The sequence below is a fragment of the Falco naumanni genome, chromosome 4, assembly GCF_017639655.2.
Source record: "Falco naumanni isolate bFalNau1 chromosome 4, bFalNau1.pat, whole genome shotgun sequence".
Classification (NCBI taxonomy): Eukaryota; Metazoa; Chordata; class Aves; order Falconiformes; family Falconidae; genus Falco; species Falco naumanni.
This window is the reverse complement of record NC_054057.1, coordinates 18,435,301-18,454,817: the sequence shown is the minus strand read 5'-3', so window position 1 is coordinate 18,454,817 and position 19,517 is coordinate 18,435,301. Positions and strand designations below refer to the sequence as shown.

At 41.6% G+C, this 19,517-nt stretch overlaps 1 protein-coding gene across 3 annotated transcripts; it reads left to right on the top strand.

The window, feature by feature from the left end:
* Positions 1–1,207: 1,207 nt before the first annotated feature.
* GPR141 (G protein-coupled receptor 141) lies at positions 1,208–18,630 on the top strand. 3 transcript variants are annotated; one of them, XM_040593046.1, is made up of 4 exons: positions 1,208–1,301; positions 10,151–10,212; positions 13,570–13,828; positions 15,383–18,630. In XM_040593046.1, exon 4 carries the CDS (start codon positions 15,386–15,388, stop codon positions 16,328–16,330), a length of 945 nt encoding a protein of 314 aa, XP_040448980.1. In that variant the 5' UTR covers positions 1,208–1,301; positions 10,151–10,212; positions 13,570–13,828; positions 15,383–15,385; the 3' UTR covers positions 16,331–18,630. The 3 variants fall into 3 exon arrangements, with proteins under 3 accessions (XP_040448980.1, XP_040448979.1, XP_040448978.1); XM_040593045.1 differs by lacking the exon at positions 13,570–13,828; XM_040593044.1 differs by lacking the exons at positions 10,151–10,212; positions 13,570–13,828.
* Positions 18,631–19,517: the final 887 nt, after the last annotated feature.

Genomic DNA, 19,517 nt, shown 5'->3' with positions numbered 1-19,517 from the left:
AATTCAGGGATGTTTTAGTTATTGCGAGTCAGCACTTACACCAGGGGGAGGAGTGAGCCAGTGGCTGTGTGGAGCTTAGCTGCCAGCTGGAGTTAAACCGCAACATAGGGACAGTATTGTATTTTCTTAAAATATTGCTTTTTATCTTGTAGAATCTTAACATAGGGATAGAACAGAACATTTAATGAACTTTTGGATTTAAAAGTTCCCAAGCATATCCCCTTAATATGGAAGGAAGAGAACATCCTTATTCTGAACACTTTTATTATTTATACTGAAACTCCGGGGAATGTATCTTCAAGTTTTTGAAGAGAAACGAGTTTTTCCTGTTACCTCTTGCATGGCCAAGTGTTGCAGCTATTCTGGCTGCATGACTGGTAGAGAACAACATTTTGAAATTAAAGTGGGTGAAAAAACAGTGGCACCTTTGTGTGTACCTCTGCTGCTCTGACAGATTCCTGGTAGCAGATACATCAATTGGATATAATTACAAATATAGCTAACCGTATATAATGAAGAGGATCACGACAATCTCATAGCAAATCTCTGCCAAAACTTTCTTCTTTTTACATGCCTTATCCTCTTCATTTATAAAAAGTCTGAGTCGATACTTTTGATTTATAAAAAGGCTGTAGTGTATAAAAAGCACATGCAGAGCAGGTACTCACATCTCTTAGGAAGACTACTGTTTGATAATGAGACAGAAGCATTTCAGGAGTACCAGAAAGCATTCAGCCTTGTGGGCTGCCCTGCTTCAGGATTACTACATTTATTTTACTGCTGCATCATGAGGAAAGTTCCTGCAAGGGCTGTCAGATCAATAAATTCACATCTTAGACGTTATCTGAGCAACTAAGCAATTGCTGCTGAGAGACTGAGCAGCCTCCATACAACAGGAGCAAACCACATTTATCTATATATCCACATACATGATGATAAATGCACACTCCCACCTGTGCTGTTTCACTTTCAGCCCAATGAGCCCCCTTTCGTTCTTGCACCTGTAACTGTTTACAAGCAGATATATTTTTCAATAACTGGAAATACTTAATACGCATTGAAACAGAACAAAAATAAATAAAATATCCAAACACATCAATGTCAATAGACCTGTTGCATGAGGTGATAAAAACTGGTCCAATCACGTGATTCAGCTGGGTGGTTTGTGGGCAGTGGGCGATATTTCAGGAAGCAGGCAGAGCTGGGTTGCAGTTGCAGTTCCTCAGCAGCATTTCTGTATGAAATCGCGGCGTTGTACGGAGCGAGGCAAGCCTCCTACTATGCTGCTGGAGAGCCCGTGGGTAAGTGCTACAAAGGTACTTGGCAGAGGTAATGGAGGCAGACGTGCAGAAGGCAGTATTTTATCCCTCACCTTGGAGAGGAGGAGGGAAATACTAAACTCAAATGAGAAGTCTTCAGATCTGGATGGAGCTTAACAGCTCCTGGTGGGAGATAAGCTTAAAGCAAATGTTATAGATTGGAAGTTAAATGTGCTTTGGGTTTTTAGTCCACTGCAGCAGTTGTGAATGTCAGAGTTTTTTGAAATCTGTGGAAGCAAAGTAGAAGGTAGTTAAAAGTGTATTTTGGGAGTCGGCACTGCAGGAAGGGCACCCAGCCTCCTTTTGCAATAGCATCCATGCTTCCATAATCCTTTCTGAAAATTAATTTATCAAACGAATATGTAAACCAGAAAGACAAGAGTAGTGTTACTGCTTTTGACAATCAATCTTTAAACAAAGACTAAGGAGAAAATTTCCATTTATCTATCAGTGCTTCTACTAGATTTCTCATGGGCTTTGATACTCTTTAATGATGAGTAAATTTTTAAAAATCACCTCAGATGCTGAGGATCATAAGTCCCCTGACAGTCAGAGGGTTGCCAGCTCTGCCTTTACCTCGGTGCTTTCGAACATGTTCCCTGATGCTCTCAGACACTTGCATAGCTCAGCAAGGGCGGCTGGTGAGTGGTTTAGTGTCCACTGAGGAGCTTTGGATAGCTGGCCTAGCCATTGTTGATCTGCTCTGATACTTAATTTTACATCTCTGTCCTCCTGTTGCTCAGTGTGTACAGGAGGCCATTAGGAAGGCAACAAAGCAATCTTGGGTGACAGGTTTTTCCATTTTATTGATGTTGCAGAGCTTTCCTTCGTTAGCCAGGAAGAGCAGCTGAGTGTCTTTCTCAGTGATCATGGAAAAGAAAAGTATGAATCGAGTAATACAGATAAATCAGAGAAGATAGAGCTGTGGCTGGAGGACAGAGAAAAGTGATCAGAAGGTACACCTTCTGAAAGCTGAAAGGGCAATGGCTAACGGCTCAAAGCTGAACCAGTAGCTAGCTACAGGTGGAGTCCCTTGGGGGTCAGTACTGGGCCTGATACTATTCCATAGCTTTATAAAAAATTGGGAGGACACAATTGAATGCACCCTCAGCAAGCAAGCCTGCAGATGGCAACAAATTGGGAGAAGAGAGATGCTAAAAGGAAGAGCCACCAGAGAGACTGCAACAAGCTGGAAGATTGGGCCAACAACAACTGCATGTTTAACAAAGAGAGTTGCTAAGTCCTGCACCTGAGGCAGAGTAATCCCACGCAGCAGCAGCAGCGGGTGGATGTCTGGGAGGTCTGGCTGCCTGGGGAGCAGCCTTGACCTGTGCCAGCAGTGTGCCCTTAACAGCAGTGAAAGGAGGCTTTGTCATGGGCTGCCTCAGCAAGAGTACAGCCAGCAGGCAAGGACTACAGCCAGCAGGTCAAGGGTGTGATTATTCCAACCCATTTAGCATCCCTTAGGCCACACCTGGGATGCTGTGTCCCAGCTTGGTCCTCCTAGTCCAAGACAGAGACTGAAAATTTCAGAATGGCAGAATCTCCCTTGCTGGAAATGTTCAAGGCTTGGCTTGATGGGACCCTGGATACCCCAGTCTAAAGCCCTGCTTTCAGCAGGAGGTGTGACTGTAAAATCTCTGGAGGTTTCTGCTGACCTGGATGTTTTTATGATTCAATAGGAACAAACTGGGATGTGCACATGGCTATCTGCAGTCTCATGCAGAGATACTGAAACTAGCTCTGAAGGAGTGAAGTGCTGAAAATACTACAGCCTCTATGCCTGGAAAACTGGGATATATTTGACTAGAAGGAGTGTCACACCAACACAGATTTATCACCAACTACCTATTTAAAGCTAGCTTAGGTATTTCTGCATAGCATTGCATTCTGAATTGCACGCACACCTCAGACCCACATGGTAACACACATATCTTCTCTTGCCAACGCCGTACAGAAAGCTGCACAGATTCTGCCCTTTTACCCCTAAAACAACAAGTGCAGGCTGCTGCTGAATCTGAAACAAAAACGTTCAGAGAAAAAATACTTCAAAAAACCCATAACAAAATATACTGCTGGAACTTCTCACCAGATTAATCAACTTCTTCCTAACCTAGAAGAGATCTCTGGTACACAGCTGGAATCAAGTTCATGTGAGGATAATCTTAGGTGTGGGAATGGAATGAGCTCAGGTGCCCAGTAACTTCTCTAAGGGAAACTGAATCCGAAAATTAAATAGAGATAGCTTTTGATACAGAATTCATTATTTTTCTGTCAGCTCACTGAGTAGAGTGAATTCTTTCCTCTTAAGTGAAATTAAGGGGAAAATAGTTCTAGCCAAAGTAAGGGGCATAAGGAAAATCTGGAGTGGATATGCAATAGGCATTGTTTTATCTGCACTTTTCATTGTGCTAATGGTATTTAGCAGTAAATGGTGAGATCTCTCTTTGTGAGGGCTGTAGAAATCATTGAATCACTTTCAGTGATGATCCTGATTTGATGGTGCAGAAAGAAATGAAAGCCGGCAATAGGAATGTCTCCTCAGTGAGTTGATGCTTCTCATTTCCACTTTGCTAGCACAATTAAACACATTAACTGTGTGCTTATTTTTTAATTTCCCCAAATTCTTATATCAACAGGAAAGCTATTTTGATGGTATCCTTTTTTGTGAAGATGTATTCAAATTAGTGCTTAATGTGCTAACTCAAGAACCGGAAGCAATGGGGCTGAAGAGGCACGTCATTATGGCCAGCCTAACAAATCCTGTTGATAAGCTAAAGGGCATGTCACTACCCTACTGTGGATATTTTCCACTGACTCCAGGTGGATTTTACTAATTCTTTTTTTTTTTTTTTCCCTGTACATCTGTCATGTAGGGCTCATAATATTGTATGGGAATGTCCTGTCAGTCCGTCTTCTGCTAAGAAGAGCTCAACTATAGTGAATAATGATGTAAAATATTTGGTGCTTATGATTTCCAGTGATCAGAAAGATGTATAGAACATCAAATAACCTGTATCAAAGGAAAAGAAGGAAGTTCAGAAAGGAAACTAATTGGCAGTTTAATGTTTTCAATTCTACTTTTTTATAAAGATGTCCAAAGATCAACCAAGAAGAGGGGCAACACCACAGCACAGGGCACTCCAAAATCAAATAAACAGATTTGGACCAACAAAACAGCATTATGGCCACAAGCAACATGGCTCAAGACTTTCTGGGGAGTCCTGTGTCAACAAAAGGGGGAAAGAGGCTAAAAGAAAGCATGTTAGGAGGATGGTGGGACAAAGGGCAGGTGTGGGTACTCTTTGCAAAGCCCAGACAGCAGCCCTTCACATAGGTGTTTTTACAGCTGCTCCTGGCTGGACTCCCTAGCTGCATCTTTAAATGTTTCAGCTGAACTTCAAAAAGTCAGAAATCTTAAAAAATGCATCAGTAATGAGCTTATTCCTAGCACAATTAGCTGTATATTTTGGCAAATGCACTGGAGATCTTAGTTTAACACCAATGTTTATCATTAGCTCAGAACAGAAACCTCCAGATTTACCAGCAAAATGAACCACTTCAGCCCAAGCAATGTGATGTAGAGAGCACTCGCATCCAGGCTGCGCCTCGCTCCTTCAGGCAGTCTTTGGCTGTGCTGAGCAGGAAAGGCCCTTGCAAATCAATGTACTTTATGAATGCAGCGTGGAGCAATGCACTTGCAGCAAATTCCTTATTTCTGAAAGAAGTAGGTGGAATGCCGAATTCCTGTCTAACCAACTGTAGTAGCGAAGTCATGTGTTTCATTGTGCTTATGCTCAGGTAGGAAAGCACCTTCATTACCCATCTAGCAGTACTGGTACTGAGCCTTGCCTTCTGTACTGCTCCTAGGCAGACACTCTTAGACTAATGCAGGGAGGTTTGTTCCTCTGCCAACACAAACACATTTTAGCATACTAAATTTCATAAATAACTGTACATGTATATTCAGCATGAAAGTGATCATTAGTAGATTCTTTCCATGCATCTGATGATAGAGTTTGTATTACCTCTGCAGTCAGAAATCAACTGAAATAAACAATCTGAGAAGAAAACAGTATTAGCAATTGCAGTCAGCATTTTGAGGGCAAGTATCAATAGACTCATGCTGTAATCTTTCTTAAAAAAATATTCTTCCTTACAACAAGCTGGCTGCCTCAGCAGGCAATTAGTGAGAGGCTAGTGCAGAGTTCAGACAAATTTTAGGATGAGCACTGTATTTTCAGACGAAGGGAAGGGCTTTTTCTCTTGGAAAGGCATATATGCATATAGGATGGGCATGGTACCGCATATATGATTTCCGTCTCTGCAGTCTAATGTCATCCTTATGGCAAGAGTAATGAATCTTCTTGTCAGTCAGCTCCCCCCTCCATTTTTTTAATCCTGGTGAGAACAAGCTCCCATAATGACTGACCTGCTGTGCCGTATTCCTGATGAAAGGCATATCTCCTGACAAACCTACCAGCATGCAACAGATGTGAACTAGTAAAATCCTGCAGAACAAGATAGTATTAAAGTTGGTGCTAGACTCCTGGAAATGTGCAGTTGTTAAAAATAAGTAAGACATCTTCTCAGAAAGGTCCATGTAGACTGGAGTCTGCACAGATATCTTTTGTACATGGTTCTGGTTGCTCCTCCCACCCTCAGTGACCAACACCGAGGTCAAAGCACAGTGCCAGTAGAAAACAGGAGTAGGTATGGGGAAAGCTGGGCAAATTATTAGTGTTAGGACAGTTGTTTTCTAGACTTGTTATCCTTCCCACATACCCACTACTAAAGGCATGCAGCAGACTTTGACGTGGGTTTAGGTGTTGTTTTGTTTACAGTACTTCTCCGTTGAAAGGTCTGGATTATGGTAAGAGCCGAATAGAAATTTGAAACGGTTTTATTGATATGCTATACTTCAACACGGAGTGAGGTGCAATTTGGGTGCTTCCAAAGGAGAGAAAGGTAGTGAGATAGACTGAAGGAGAAACAGGCTTTCCCCAAACAATTCAGGTACTCTCAAGCAAATTTCATTTGAGTAATAATGTCATGGGGTAGTAACTTGCAAAGCGGCTTTTTTTTTCACTCTAAATCAGAAAAGGGAACTAGGAGGAGGCCACCAGATGTATTTCCACTTTTTAGAGGAGCTTGACTTTATCTCTCTGCTGTGCAAAAATGTGTGAAACAAGGAATTGCAAGTCACATTTTCCTCCCTATGCTTTTCCAAAATGTTCTTTTGGATGTGTCACAGGCAGTATTTCTCACTCATGGGATGCCTTGCACAGCCTGGGTGACAGCCACAAATCACAACCGCTTCAGAACCCAGATAGAGACATTTTAAGAAACATATAATCTACAAAATGGTTTTGGCTGTTACTGATACCTAACATTTTTCTTTTTGCAGATAATTAATATCTTTCTATTCAGGTGCTTGAGCATGAGGCACATTAGAAATGAGTCAAAAATATGATTTTGTTGGTAGCAGCTAAAGGTTACTCACTCTAACTGCATGGTGCCTTTCTGCTATTCATATTAGCAGCTGATCTTTTACTTAATGATATAATGCAATTAGCCTGTCACAATTAGAGCTTGATAACTGATCCAGCCAGTCTTATATACTAGGAGTAGGCCCATAGCTGGCACTGGAAGGGACTCTGAGCAGATCTGGGCTTTTTGTAAGGAACACGAGATGTAGCAGATGATGCTCTCCCTGTATCTCATCTTTTTTACCTAGGCAGCAGACACTGCCCTTGTTTGAGGACACTGCTCTGGCCCATACTAAAAAAGGCCTGAGGAACAGGTGACCAACACTTGGTGTTAGTCAGCCCACAGGTGTATCTACTAAATCCATCTCTCTCATAGTCAAACATACAGGGCAATGTAATTTTTTCCCCATTTTAGGAAACGATAGGTTATAGCTGTCACAAGAGAGGAGAATCAGGCTGATGGCTCACTGCAAGACTAACAACTATGGGACAATGCCTCGGGTGATGTAAAAAACCCTATGTTTACTAATATAAATGAAGTTTATGTGATGGATTTGAAAATGTACAAGGAACAAAGAAGGCTAGAACCCAGCGTTGAAGTAGTTTTCCAATAATTCAAGTCCTGATTCTTTCATGAATGTAAAGGGACGCAGGGTCTACCTCTTCCAGTGTAAAAGAAGATGTTATAATTAAGGAATACTTTGCTACTTCTAATAGAGTTTTCTGGCTGACAAAAGTCTGCTCAACTGCCCAGCAAAGTTCAGATAACTGTTCCTTGCACTTTGGGGAATATTTCAAAACTCACCCTTAGCAATCACAGGTTTGCAGACCTCTCTGGGGGCCTGATTGTTATCAACATCAGCCCAGTGTTTTCAGGAGTATCACTCCAGCTTTACTCTCAACTAACTGAGTCAGGTTACCCACAGTGAATTTAAGGTGTTCAGATGGATCTTATTTCTTGCTTTCTGCCACCTATGTAAGTGAAGGAGAGAAGGAGTTTTCTACAAGACCCAACCACCACATCTGCACACCTCCTACCACCCTGTATGGTCCACTGCTGATTTAACAACCCAAACCCTTGAGTCTTGACACAAAAAATGTAGAAAAATAAATCACCTGGGTTGCCATGGTTATTCTATGCACATATCTGAGTTCGGAACAGCTGAAAAATCCTTAAGGCATATATTATGCCTGAGCATGGTTGTCTTTCCTCAGGGACCTTTCACACAATCGGGAGTAAAAGGAGCCTTGATGCTATGCAGATCCCAGGACAAGCAGTCCTTGAAATCTGGGCCAGGCTCTCAACTATGATTAAACAGCCTTGGCCCATAAAACTGTTGCTATAATAAAAATTCAAACTAGTTGAAAGTCTGATCCAGGTGATACAATGGCACTGTGCAAACCCACTATCACACTTCTAGATTTTGGGGGTATTGAAAAGACCACCAGCAATTACTTGGAAATTTACAAAATGCATGCATTGCATTTCTAGCACCTGCGTTTAAATTCAGCTGCTGTGCGATGTTCTAACATAATCACATTCTGCCACCAGCTCAGTGCATTACTGATGAAAATCTAAAAGTACCAGCCTGAAATCCATTCTTCATACTGCAGTGGGAGAAACATACTCCAGAATTATACATGATGCTGAATCTTTGGCAAAATTGCATCAATTTAGCAGGGAAAATGAATTACAACCATGTGTATTAAGCTTTCTATACTTATCTAGAACTTGGCATTCGTGAACAAAGATAATGAGGATGTCTGCCCTAGACCATACTCTGGTATTTCAATATTTGTTTTCAACCTTAGTGCAAGGATTGAAGATTTGCAGAATGCAAACACATGGAAAGAAGGCAATCTGGAAAGTCGCATTTGTGATGACAGCTTGGGAAAACAACATTGTTATTTATCAGCAATATCCTATGACTTACATGTTATGTAATTATTATATGCATCAACTATATATAAGCAATATTATACATATTAACACATACATTAACTTATTATACGTATCAACAATGTTATATAACTTTAAAACCCCATATTCAGATGCTACCTACAGGGCTTTAAGTTACCTCAGCTTTCTTCCCACTATTAGTTGAGATGATTTTATTCTAGAGCGAGACCTACAAGAAGCCGAGTCAGCATGACTAACCTGAAAAGGTATAGGATTTGATTTAAGGATCCCTTAGCTTTATATCTGGCTTTGAAACAAAGGTTTCATCTTTTTAGCTGTATCATGGGGAGAGCGATAGGTATACTTTTTAACAGAGCTTTGAGATCAGCTGCAGAAAGGTACTAGGTAAAAGCTAAATATTATGATGATGATGATGACTTTCTAATATCATTTGAATAGCTTTTTAGCTGTTAACCACTGTTAAAATTGCACAATGCAAAAAGGCAGTCTCCTTCACATACCACTCCGTTGTGAGGTACCACAGAACAGTTTGTCTCCTGTGGTTTTTTTTGTCAAATGTGAAGCAACAGGATGTAGTCAGTTAAAATGTCCTTATGTAAGATTACATGTAAATGTTGAATGTTAATACCATTGCCTTTGAGACTGTTATACTCAAATATAACTGTGTTCCGACAGAAATTAGTTGAGCCTGCAGGAGGGAAACACTGACCTTGCACAGACTCCTCATGGAGGCTCAGTCCTGCAGGGAAACATCTTTTACCACACACCAACCATTGCTGCAGATGAACCTTTGATACTGACACGGTTAATGTTTTGGGGTTTTGTTGTTGTTTTTTAATAAAATCTGCTAGTTTCATTTTGCTAGCGCTATATAGGTGTAGCAGTGGCACTGAGTCCTGAGATCCATATGCTGAGCTACAGTCTTGGCAGAAAGCAGGGCTGAGACATGGTGCTGGGCTTTAGGGTGAGCTTCATTTCATCCCTTGCACTTCAACATCTATACTTTAACAATACCCAAACCCACAGTTAGTTACAACATAGATCATATTTTGCTCCTGTCCTACCTTGTTTTCTCAAAAAACTCTTTCAAATGATCTCCTCCGCTCTGGGGAATAACCTTCCTAAAGGAGCACCTAGTGATCTGTGTGGTTTACATCAATGCATAGACTTGATCAATTTAGACAGTAGGAGAACATAACTGTTCAGAAGCAGGAGGCTTTGAAGACCTCATATGGCTAAGAAATAGCTGCAAGAGAGGATCCTGTGATGCAACTAAAAACCTCCTCGAGGCTGGGTGCTTAAGGGCAGCCCTGCCCTCACACAGCTGAGGTTCATGGTTGTTGCTTTGTCACAGGCTCAAAGAAGGAAGGAAGGAAGGCCATGACTCTAAAACATCAGGTGTTCTGCTTTTTTGTTCTTAGGGCTTGCATAAAACCAAGAGCCAAGTAAACAACCTTTGAAGAGTGGAAAGAAATTCTAATCTGTAAGTATACAGAAAATGAACAAAAGCCTTGGTTTGCAGTGCTTTTCCAATGTTTGTAACTTTAGTGGGAAAAAAAAGTATCCAATTTTCTTGTTTTATTTATAACACATTTTAAAATTTTTTCTGCATAACTGTTTCTGTTATTTGTAATTTCCTAGTATTGGGAAAATATTGCTTCATCCTTTTCCTTATTGCTATCCTGTAGTTCTACACTGCTACCTAAAATTGGGAGGCAATTAACTTTGTTTTCCTCCATCTTTGTGTGTTCGATATCATTTAATCTCTGTACAACCTAGAAGGGTAAGTTTATTCTCTTTGATAAGATATAATCAGGATGGTAAATAATTATTTTTGGGAAGGTTCTATGGTTTCTGGTTTTGTGTAATACCAGAAAAAAAATCTCAAATGAAAGAGGGCTAGCTCAACAAGTTTTTCCATCCTGTTTTATTCTTCAGTAGACTGGATTTAAATTAAAAAGTATCAGTATAATGATGACACAAGCTGAGTCATTGAGCTAGTGAATGAGTTAGAGGAATCACTAAAAGTTGTTTGGAAAAAGTCAATATCTAAATGTAAACACACACTTGATATTTCATGTTTTTAACTTGTAACATTTTTCTTTAAGCAGATATTTATACTTCAGATTTCAGGTGTGTGTGGTTAGTTTGAAATGAAGAGAATTCTGCAATTATTCTAGTAACATAGCCTACGTTACCATAACACAGCATGGAATTAGAGCAAATCGAAAAGCAATTACAATGCCATCAACAGAAATAATCTTTGATACTAAATGAGGATGTCTGTGAAACAAACACACATTTTAAGTAGACTTCTATTAAAAAAATACTTGTATTTTGAGCTCCCTCCAACCTAGTCTACTTCAATGTAGACATGTCAGTTCTGACAAACACCTGTTTTCCCATTTTAAGTCTGTCAAAAATAGAAATCTTTCATTTGAATTGAACTTTCTTCCCCTCCAAATTCAAATAAAACTTCTCAGCTGGGTACATGCAGGCTGCAAATGCTGCTTCTGCAGAACACAACTGTTAGAGAACACATGAAAATCTGTGCGAAGCCTGCCGGTCCCTCAGCACACGTACATGGGGGGCATAAATTTTGCAAGCACTTGTTATACGGAAAGTAGAGCTCGCTGGCAGATTGTAAGACTGTCATCATTTTTAACGAATGAGATTTTTTATGGTTTTATAATAAGTTGACATAATGTTGATGTAACATAATGGTGACTGATGAACCTGACTGGGAAAATAATAAACAATGAAGGGAACAAGCCAGTGACAGGGTGATCTGGATTGCTAAGTCAGGTGCAAACTAGTCACACATTTTACTACTGCCAAATGCAAAGCTGCTCACTTAAGAACCAAACAGGAGCACAATGCTGATGGAGGCAGTTCAGTGAGGAGCCACAAGTATGACTGGGATGAAGAGAAAATTAAATATCTTCTGTCTCTTATCTCTACTTATTGTCAGGTATCTATAGAGAAAGCCAAAATTTGTTAAATATTTTTGAAATCTGAAGGCAAAACCAGAAGCACATACTGTGCCTGGAAGCTGAGGTTTTACAAATTACGTCTAGAAATATGGGTTTGGTTTTTGTGGTTGTTTTTTTTTTTAAAGATAGGATAATTAACAGTAAGATAAAAGAGAAACAAGTTCCTGAAGGTTGGAATGAACGTTCTTTTACCAGGAAAATTTTGACAGAGACTGGGTTGGTTTTGTAAATAGCATGCTCTGGCCTGAAGAGAGTGGTCCAGGGAAGTCCCGTGGGCTGTGCTGTGGATTGCCTGACCCGCACTGCTAGCTGATGAATCTTGAATGCATGAGAATCTCTTTGCTGACCATGTATCTGAAAGAACCCAGCACCTGGCCTTTTGACAATCTGCCTGCTCCGTCAAACTCAAACATAGCTGTTTTGGCAACTGTCCCCAAGCCCTCGGCACCAGCAGCTGTCACTAACTGCTATGGCGCTCAGGTGAGGTGGTTGCCCATCATCACCTCATGGCTGTTCAAGGCACATGTCAGGCAGAAGTTTACCCAAGTGATGAGGCTGAACACAGACAAAGAGCAAAGTGTACTCCCAAACTTGAGCAGTATCACTGAATTGGCAGTAGCTAGAGGGGGTAGGGAGGCACAGGAACAAGAACACCTCCTTGAGGAGAAACTTTCTGCCTTTGGATGTGCAATGACTTGCGTCCTCTCAGTGCTCCTGCCATTCTGACAGATGGCAAGAGCTAACATCAGTGTGCATGAAGGGAAGCCACCTGGGTGAGGCAAAGCTGTGAAGTACCATCCTGAAGGAGCTCCTTGGTGCTTCAGACATTGCTTGGGACCAGGGGTTATGTGGGGAGGAGGAAAGAAGGCACGACATTGAACTGTAACTCTGTGACTGGTGTACAGCCACTCTAAAAAGCTAGTTTAAAACAAGCTGTGTCCAGTACTGAAACAGTGCTGTTACAGCTGGCAAGAGCTTACACCAGCTGATGTTGGCAAGGGGCTAAGTAGCATGGAGGGAAGACCATTTCTTAGATAGTTTGATACCGCTTTCAGTGGTGTCTCCTGTTGTTCCTCCTCTGCTGTGAGATATTGTTCAGCTCTTGGAGCCTTCTGTAACTTATGTTTCCAGTGAGGTTCAGTAGATAGCCTTATGTCATACAATTAATTAGTCTCTTGTAAAACCTGCATTCCTTTTCATTCTACGTGCCTCCTGTTAGATTTTAGCCAAAGGACTTGTTCGTTGTGTTTCAGGTCAGTAGGTTGCAGCTATGTGAATGTCAGTACAATAGGAAACCTCATTTCAGCAGAAAGTAGCGTTTCCTCTGTGTAATGCTGTACTCTGTATTCATCACGCAATGATATTTCAGTGGGTTGCCTGTAGTATTGGAGAGCTGATAATCTCATATCATAGCTGCTGGTAGCTTTTTTTCTGGAAGATTAATGAAAATGAGATTTCCTGCAGAATCCTACAATGAAGGGATTTAGTGATGACTGTAAAATTCTGCAGAAACCTACATTTCAGTGTCTCAGTTGCTTATTTGCAGACAGAAATAGGCCTCTTGCTGTTCCCTTAATAGCAATGTCTGAGGAAAATATTGGTTATCTGACTTCTGCTTATCTGTTCCTTACCACCTTCAGTTCATGTTTCACTGTCGGGCTCCAAAGGGTGACGGCAAGGGGTCCTTCCTCTCCAAGCGCAGCCTCCCTGCTGGGTCTGCTCACACCAACCCGCATTTCCAGCGTGTTGCCTTTAGGGCTTGGCACTTTTTAAACTGTAAATATGCATTTTAAATTAAAACAGTGCGATAATGCCACTTTTTAGAGACTTTTTTTTTTTTTTTTTAGTGAAAGCATAACAACTTGGAGAAACTGATGGACATCTAGCTAATGCCTTCTGGCTTGCATGGTGATGAGGCTGAAACGCGACATCTCAGAAATGAGAACAGAACTGGAAGGAACTTGCATGGTTTCTGATGCAAGAGCTGCAGTGTCAATCTGAAGTGCCTTTGAGAAAAAGCTCTTTCATTGCAACCCGCGTTACTTCTCATAATGCAGTGGAATTAGTTGTCCACGTAACTCTTAAATACAGTTTCAAACAGGAAAGGTCAGTGAGTGCCAACAACCAACACCTCGAGATATGGCAGTTGTATTTATGTTGACTACAATAAAATATCTGGAGTCTTAGATGCATTGGGATAGCTAAAGAATAACTACCTTTTCAATGTATAAAGAGACCTAGATTACTGTAGGGGTGAATGCTTAGAAATATTGCTAAAAATCAACGGAAAATGTCTGAGATGCACCACAGATATTAATTCCCCACTGTGAATAAAACTGGATTATGATTATAAAACACTTACAGGTATTTCCTGACATATTTCTGACAAGAGAGAGCTGTTCAAGAACTTCTTTCCCCTCCCAACCTCTGGCAGTATGTGCTACCTAAAAATGAAAATAAGCTGAAACACCACTCATACAAAGACACAGAGGAACTGCTTTGTGAAATTGAAGTCATTGCAATAATAAAATTACAAAAACTCAGCAGAAAACCCCCTCTTGTGCTGTGGGATTCACCAATGAAATGGGTGACATACCAGGGTCAGTTTAAAATTATAGTTCAGGTGGCAGTGTAACGGGGATAGTGCAGAGCCCAGCACCGTTCGATCGCCCCTACTTCTTTTCTGCGACTAGTGCGGACATCCACTTGATACTTTCATAGATGCAAACATGCTTCAGGATAACACCCTGCCTGAACTCTTTCCCTCCCACACGGTCTTGTTGTATTTAAAAATCCTACCAGATGTTACGTTTAGAATTATATTTAACCTCTTTTTGAAACCATAATATATTAGAAATGTATAGCGTACTTACTAAACTTGCTATTAACTTTCATCTAGCCTCAGCTCAGGCCAGGGAGGCTTATTTGCACTAACCCAGGATGTCCTTTCCTAATGTTTTCTAACAACCCATTTTGTAACACCCAGTTACCACATATTAGGTGTGAAATGGCCCTGAGCACCAGGACAGCACTGCCAACGCTACTCCGTCTGGCAGGATCTGAGCAGCATCTCCATGGAGCCTGGGTATCCATGGTGTGTAATCCCTGACTCGGATAAATTATCCGTGGAGAAGAAGGAGTTGACTTTAATGTGTGCAAAACTGTGCTCGGTAACAAACAGAATTTGTAGCTTTGATAGAGCAACATATGGTTATTATCTGGCTCTGGGAAGGGCAGATTTGTGTTGCAAATAAACTGATGAATAGTAGCAGAATTTGAACAGTATCTCTGATCTTCACTGCAAAAGCGTGCAGATGCTCAGGAGAGAGGAGAACTAGTAACACTGAGAGCTCAAAACCACCACAATCATGTGATTTCTCTAAGGATCTCTTCATCTCACGTGTTACTAACTCATGCTTGTTTAGGGGTATGGATAGTAATGACTTAAAAACTAGAGCAGCTTCTCCATACAACCTTCTCAGCTATTTTTTTCCTAGGTTGGAGGATGTTTGGATAAAACTACTGGTTACAGTTTGTGCCAACTGTAAGATTGCAGTACTATCCCTCGAGCAATGTGCAGGTGGAAAGCTCTGCTGGTTTTTCAAGTGGGCACTCTCATTCATACCTTATCTTAATCTTTATGTATGCTTTCACTTCTAGAACATGTACAAGGAAGATTTCAGGGACATGATTGCAGAGAACAGGAACAGCAGTGACTCCTCTTCTGCCTTCACTCACACCAACACCACGAGTGCCATACTGATCACTGCCTACTCAGTTGCCTTTGCTGGAGGTGGAATTGGGTCCATCACGATGTCATTCGTGCTGGTCAAGATGAACACTCTGTCTGTGACCACTACAGCCATCATTAACCTGGTCGTCGTGCACAGCCTCCTCCTCTTCACCGTGCCCTTCCGTCTGCACTACTATGTCAACAAGAAGTGGGTATTCAAGATGCCACTGTGTAAAATGGTGAGTGCCATGGTGCACATCCACATGTACCTGACCTTCCTATTCTACGTGATCACACTGGTGATCCGGTGGCTCATCTTCTTTCAATGGAAGGACAAAGTGGAGTTCTATAGGAAGCTGCATGCCATCGCGGCGAGTGCTGCCGTGTGGGTCCTTGTCCTGGTGTTTGTGGTGCCGGTGCTGTGCTTTGAGTACGGGCGCTCAGGCTCGTACAATGATACAACGTGCTTTAAGTTCCACAAAGAACTACAGCAGGACAGTGTGAAAGCCTTGAACTACACCATAATTGTAGCTGTCGCCTGCATTACTTGTGTCCTCTTGGGCCTGCAGATTTTCATCCTAGTAAAAGTGGCAAGAAAACTTTCCACCACCCTCTGGTCACACCAGGAGTTCTGGGCCCAGGTGAAAAACTTGATTTTCATCTGCGTCATCATCATTTGCTTCCTTCCCTATCACCTCTTTAGGGCCTACTACATACAGCACGTGAGTGATTTTGACCAGTTAGAAAGCTACAATGAGGTTTTTTTGAGCCTGACTGCCCTCAGCTGCCTGGACCTGCTGTCGTTTGTGCTGAGTGGGAGCCGCCTCTTCAAGCAAAAGGTGGGCATGCTGGGCAGCAAGTTTTCTTGCTGCTAGCATCAACCTCCGGCAGCATGCATGGACCTGGACCTGGGAGGACTTGATGCTGGGCAGGCATGGCAAACCCCCTCCTCAGCCGGCCGGGGCAGGCTCTGGAAAGAGTGGGGCTCTGCACACCTGCTCTCTGAAATAACAGGGCAAATCGCCTCCAGTGTCACACCTGGTCAGCTGGAAGGTTACCTCTGGCATGTCCTCACGGTGCTACCTAGTGAGTTGTGGATGCACCTGGAGGAAAGGGAGGAAAGGGCATGGGCTCTTCTGCCTTACTGTTTTTACATCAAGGTTTGTTAAGTCAAAGGCACTATGGGAGGAGACTCAAGGGAATTTGCAAAGTATGTAGGAACACAAATAGAAAAGCAGTTTTTTATGCAATAAGGCACATATTTTTGAGATGTAAAGATCTAAATAATTTTCCACATCCATTTCTTATCCCCCACAAGCTCTCATAAAGTATCAGGAAAGCTACTGTTCCTCCTCAGTTGGTCTGTTCCTTCACTGTAAAGACAAGCATAAACTTCTAAGTGAACTGAATAATTAAACCAACTCTTTAAAAACAAACCAGCAATAAATGGTTATTTCTTAACATATTTTCTCACAATCACCTTTTGGAGATGGTATCACTATGGCAGAAAAGAGTTTTGTTCTCTTCCACATTTTGGAAATGTCTCCAACAACAAAGATTACACATTGTTACTGAAAAGAATGTTGTAAGTTTAAACAAAAAAGCTGTATTTTTACTTACAAAATTGTTCAATTTAAAAAAGATATTTAACAGTGAGGATTATTTTATTTAGATCACTCAGACAGCAGTTGTCTTCTCTTAAAACCTCAAGTATTTTAGGTATCCAAGGTAACAATGCTTTTTTTAATCTTATGTTGATTTTCTGCAATTCTGAAATTTATGACTAATTACAGTATCTTTAGCTTGAATTCAATTCTGTAAATTTAGTACCATGTACTGGTAGGAGGAGTTAAAGTGTTGATGCTTGGATTGGAGGGATGAAAAAAGCTAATAAACCTGGCATAGCTGAAAAGCTTATTATATCTCAGTGAGGCATTGTCAGTTGCTGTCTCTGAAGACAGAATTGAATTCCATTAGAAAAAGAGGAAGAAAATCAGCAAAATGATTCTGTGAAAGACATTCAGGCTTTCATACCTCAGTTGCTTTACACTTAGCCCCTGCAGTTGTGGTCCCCCCCCCAAAAAAAAAAGTGTGTGAATCTCTGACTGCTATAACCCAAGACAGCAATCACTGATATATCTTTCTCCTTCTTGTCATCTGCATAAGGTTTTTCATCTAGAGTCAGTGGGACAATATTATAACCATTTGACAAATTAGAGGTTATCAGCTGATGGATTTCCAGTGACAGTCTATGCTCATGATGCTGTTGAAGTCCACCTTTTCATACTTTTGAATCTTTCCATACATTTCTACTTTGCCTTCAACATCTCTTGCACATCGGACAGCAATCAAATAACAATTGGTTGAGCTTGCTGTGCCTGTACAATCTTAGTGCTATGCTCGTTGCTTTAGGTCCCACCAATATGGTTATTTTATAGGATTCCATCTCTTCTATAGCCTTCCTTCCCTGTCTTCCTTCTTGCTTCAAGCTCCTCTATATCTCTCGGGAGGTCTGATCAGGAGAAATTATTTTCAGGTCAGAGTCTGAGTAATGCTATATGACACCCAAAGTTGGAAATTACTGCAGTTCATAACACAAGCGAGATGTGAGGGTGCTCACGTGGCCCACCCTTGGCAGACAGCCTGGATCACAACATCTGTGAAGACAGAAACGTGAGAGCTTGCAGTGTGTGTGTATCTGAGAAAAAACTCTCTGAGAAGGTGTTCGCCCCAAAAGGATCACTGTAAAGAGGAAGATGACTACCAGCCAGATTCAACAGTAGTTGGGGAACTAAGGAGACTTTCATAACATGGAAGGGGTCAGCTCAAAGGAGTAGTTCACTCCTGGTTAATTATGTGTCATTAAGAGAGCAATAAACTTCTCTGATCCAGATTTGTTTTAAAACTACACAAAGAACTCAGGTTTTCCCTGTGGCAGGAGAGAAGATGGAAAATGGCACAATGTTTTCCTTCCTCCTATAGCAACATCGTTGGTAGAAGAAAATATCTTGCGTGTGTTCTGTGGGCACTGCATACCTTTGTAACACTATATTATAACCCTTCTGCCATATGACTATGTGCTGAAGTCCTTCCTGCGAAACGCATATGAATGAAAAGCATTTTGTACCTGAATTCAGCAAGACTTGGAGAAAATAAAACATATGTTTACAAACAATACCTCCTCACCATACAGCTTAACCAATGTTGTTCATGTATGTGTTAAAATCACAAGTTGCTTAGTTCTTGTAAAAACACACACATCACGATACCCTGCACCATAGCATCACAAAAACTCCTAGATAATGTGGGGTTTTTTTCCAAATAAATATTTATTCTAATGATGTTATTGTTAACCCAGGATGATAATGAGCAGAAAAAAAGGGGTTGTAATTCGATGTTTAAATTCATGATACTATTCAGCACCAAGTGATGCTTTATATGGGACTGTCTACACAAACTTTACATCTGCCACTTGTCTTTGTGAGCTTTAGCGCCTGGCAGAGGAAGCCTGCCTCCACCCTGAGAGAATGACATCTTGGTGAACACTGGCAGGAACCGCCCTGCCTGGTGGTGACAGAGGTGATGCTTCCAGCAAGGGTGCTGACAGGACTCGCAGGGATGACCAGTTGCTGCTCCCTCCAGCCTCCCCCTGCTTTTCCCCTCACTGGTGGCTTGCTCTCTCCCACCCTACTGGGCACCCTCCCTGCTCGCTTCCCCCAGGAGGGCTGAGGGGGGCTGGAGGTGCTGCCAGGTGATGCCACAGAAGGAGAAGAGTCTGAATAACTCCTGAAAAATAAAGGGTGGACAAGGCCAAAGCAGCATCCAGAATGTAGCCAGGTGGCTCTGTGACGGGGGATGGCAGGGGCAGTGATGAGGAAGTGGGAATACCCAGTTACCATCACCTGCTTGGTCAGAGGCACCATGGGCTTAAAGGAGACCCTGATTTTTCCAACTGGATCACAAAGGATAGTTCTGGATTAGAAAACAACCATGTGAGAACATTAAAAGCTGTATTACAGCAGGACATGGAAGGGATAGGACATGGACAATGTCACAGGGGAT

Coding starts and splice junctions, on each gene's coding strand:
- GPR141 (XM_040593044.1), top strand. CDS start 1,239: ATGAAATCGCGGCGTTGTACGGAGCGAGGCAAGCCTCCTACTATGCTG. Junction 1,302..15,382: donor TGCTGCTGGAGAGCCCGTGG/GTAAGTGCTACA, acceptor TTTCACTTCTAG/AACATGTACAAGGAAGATTT.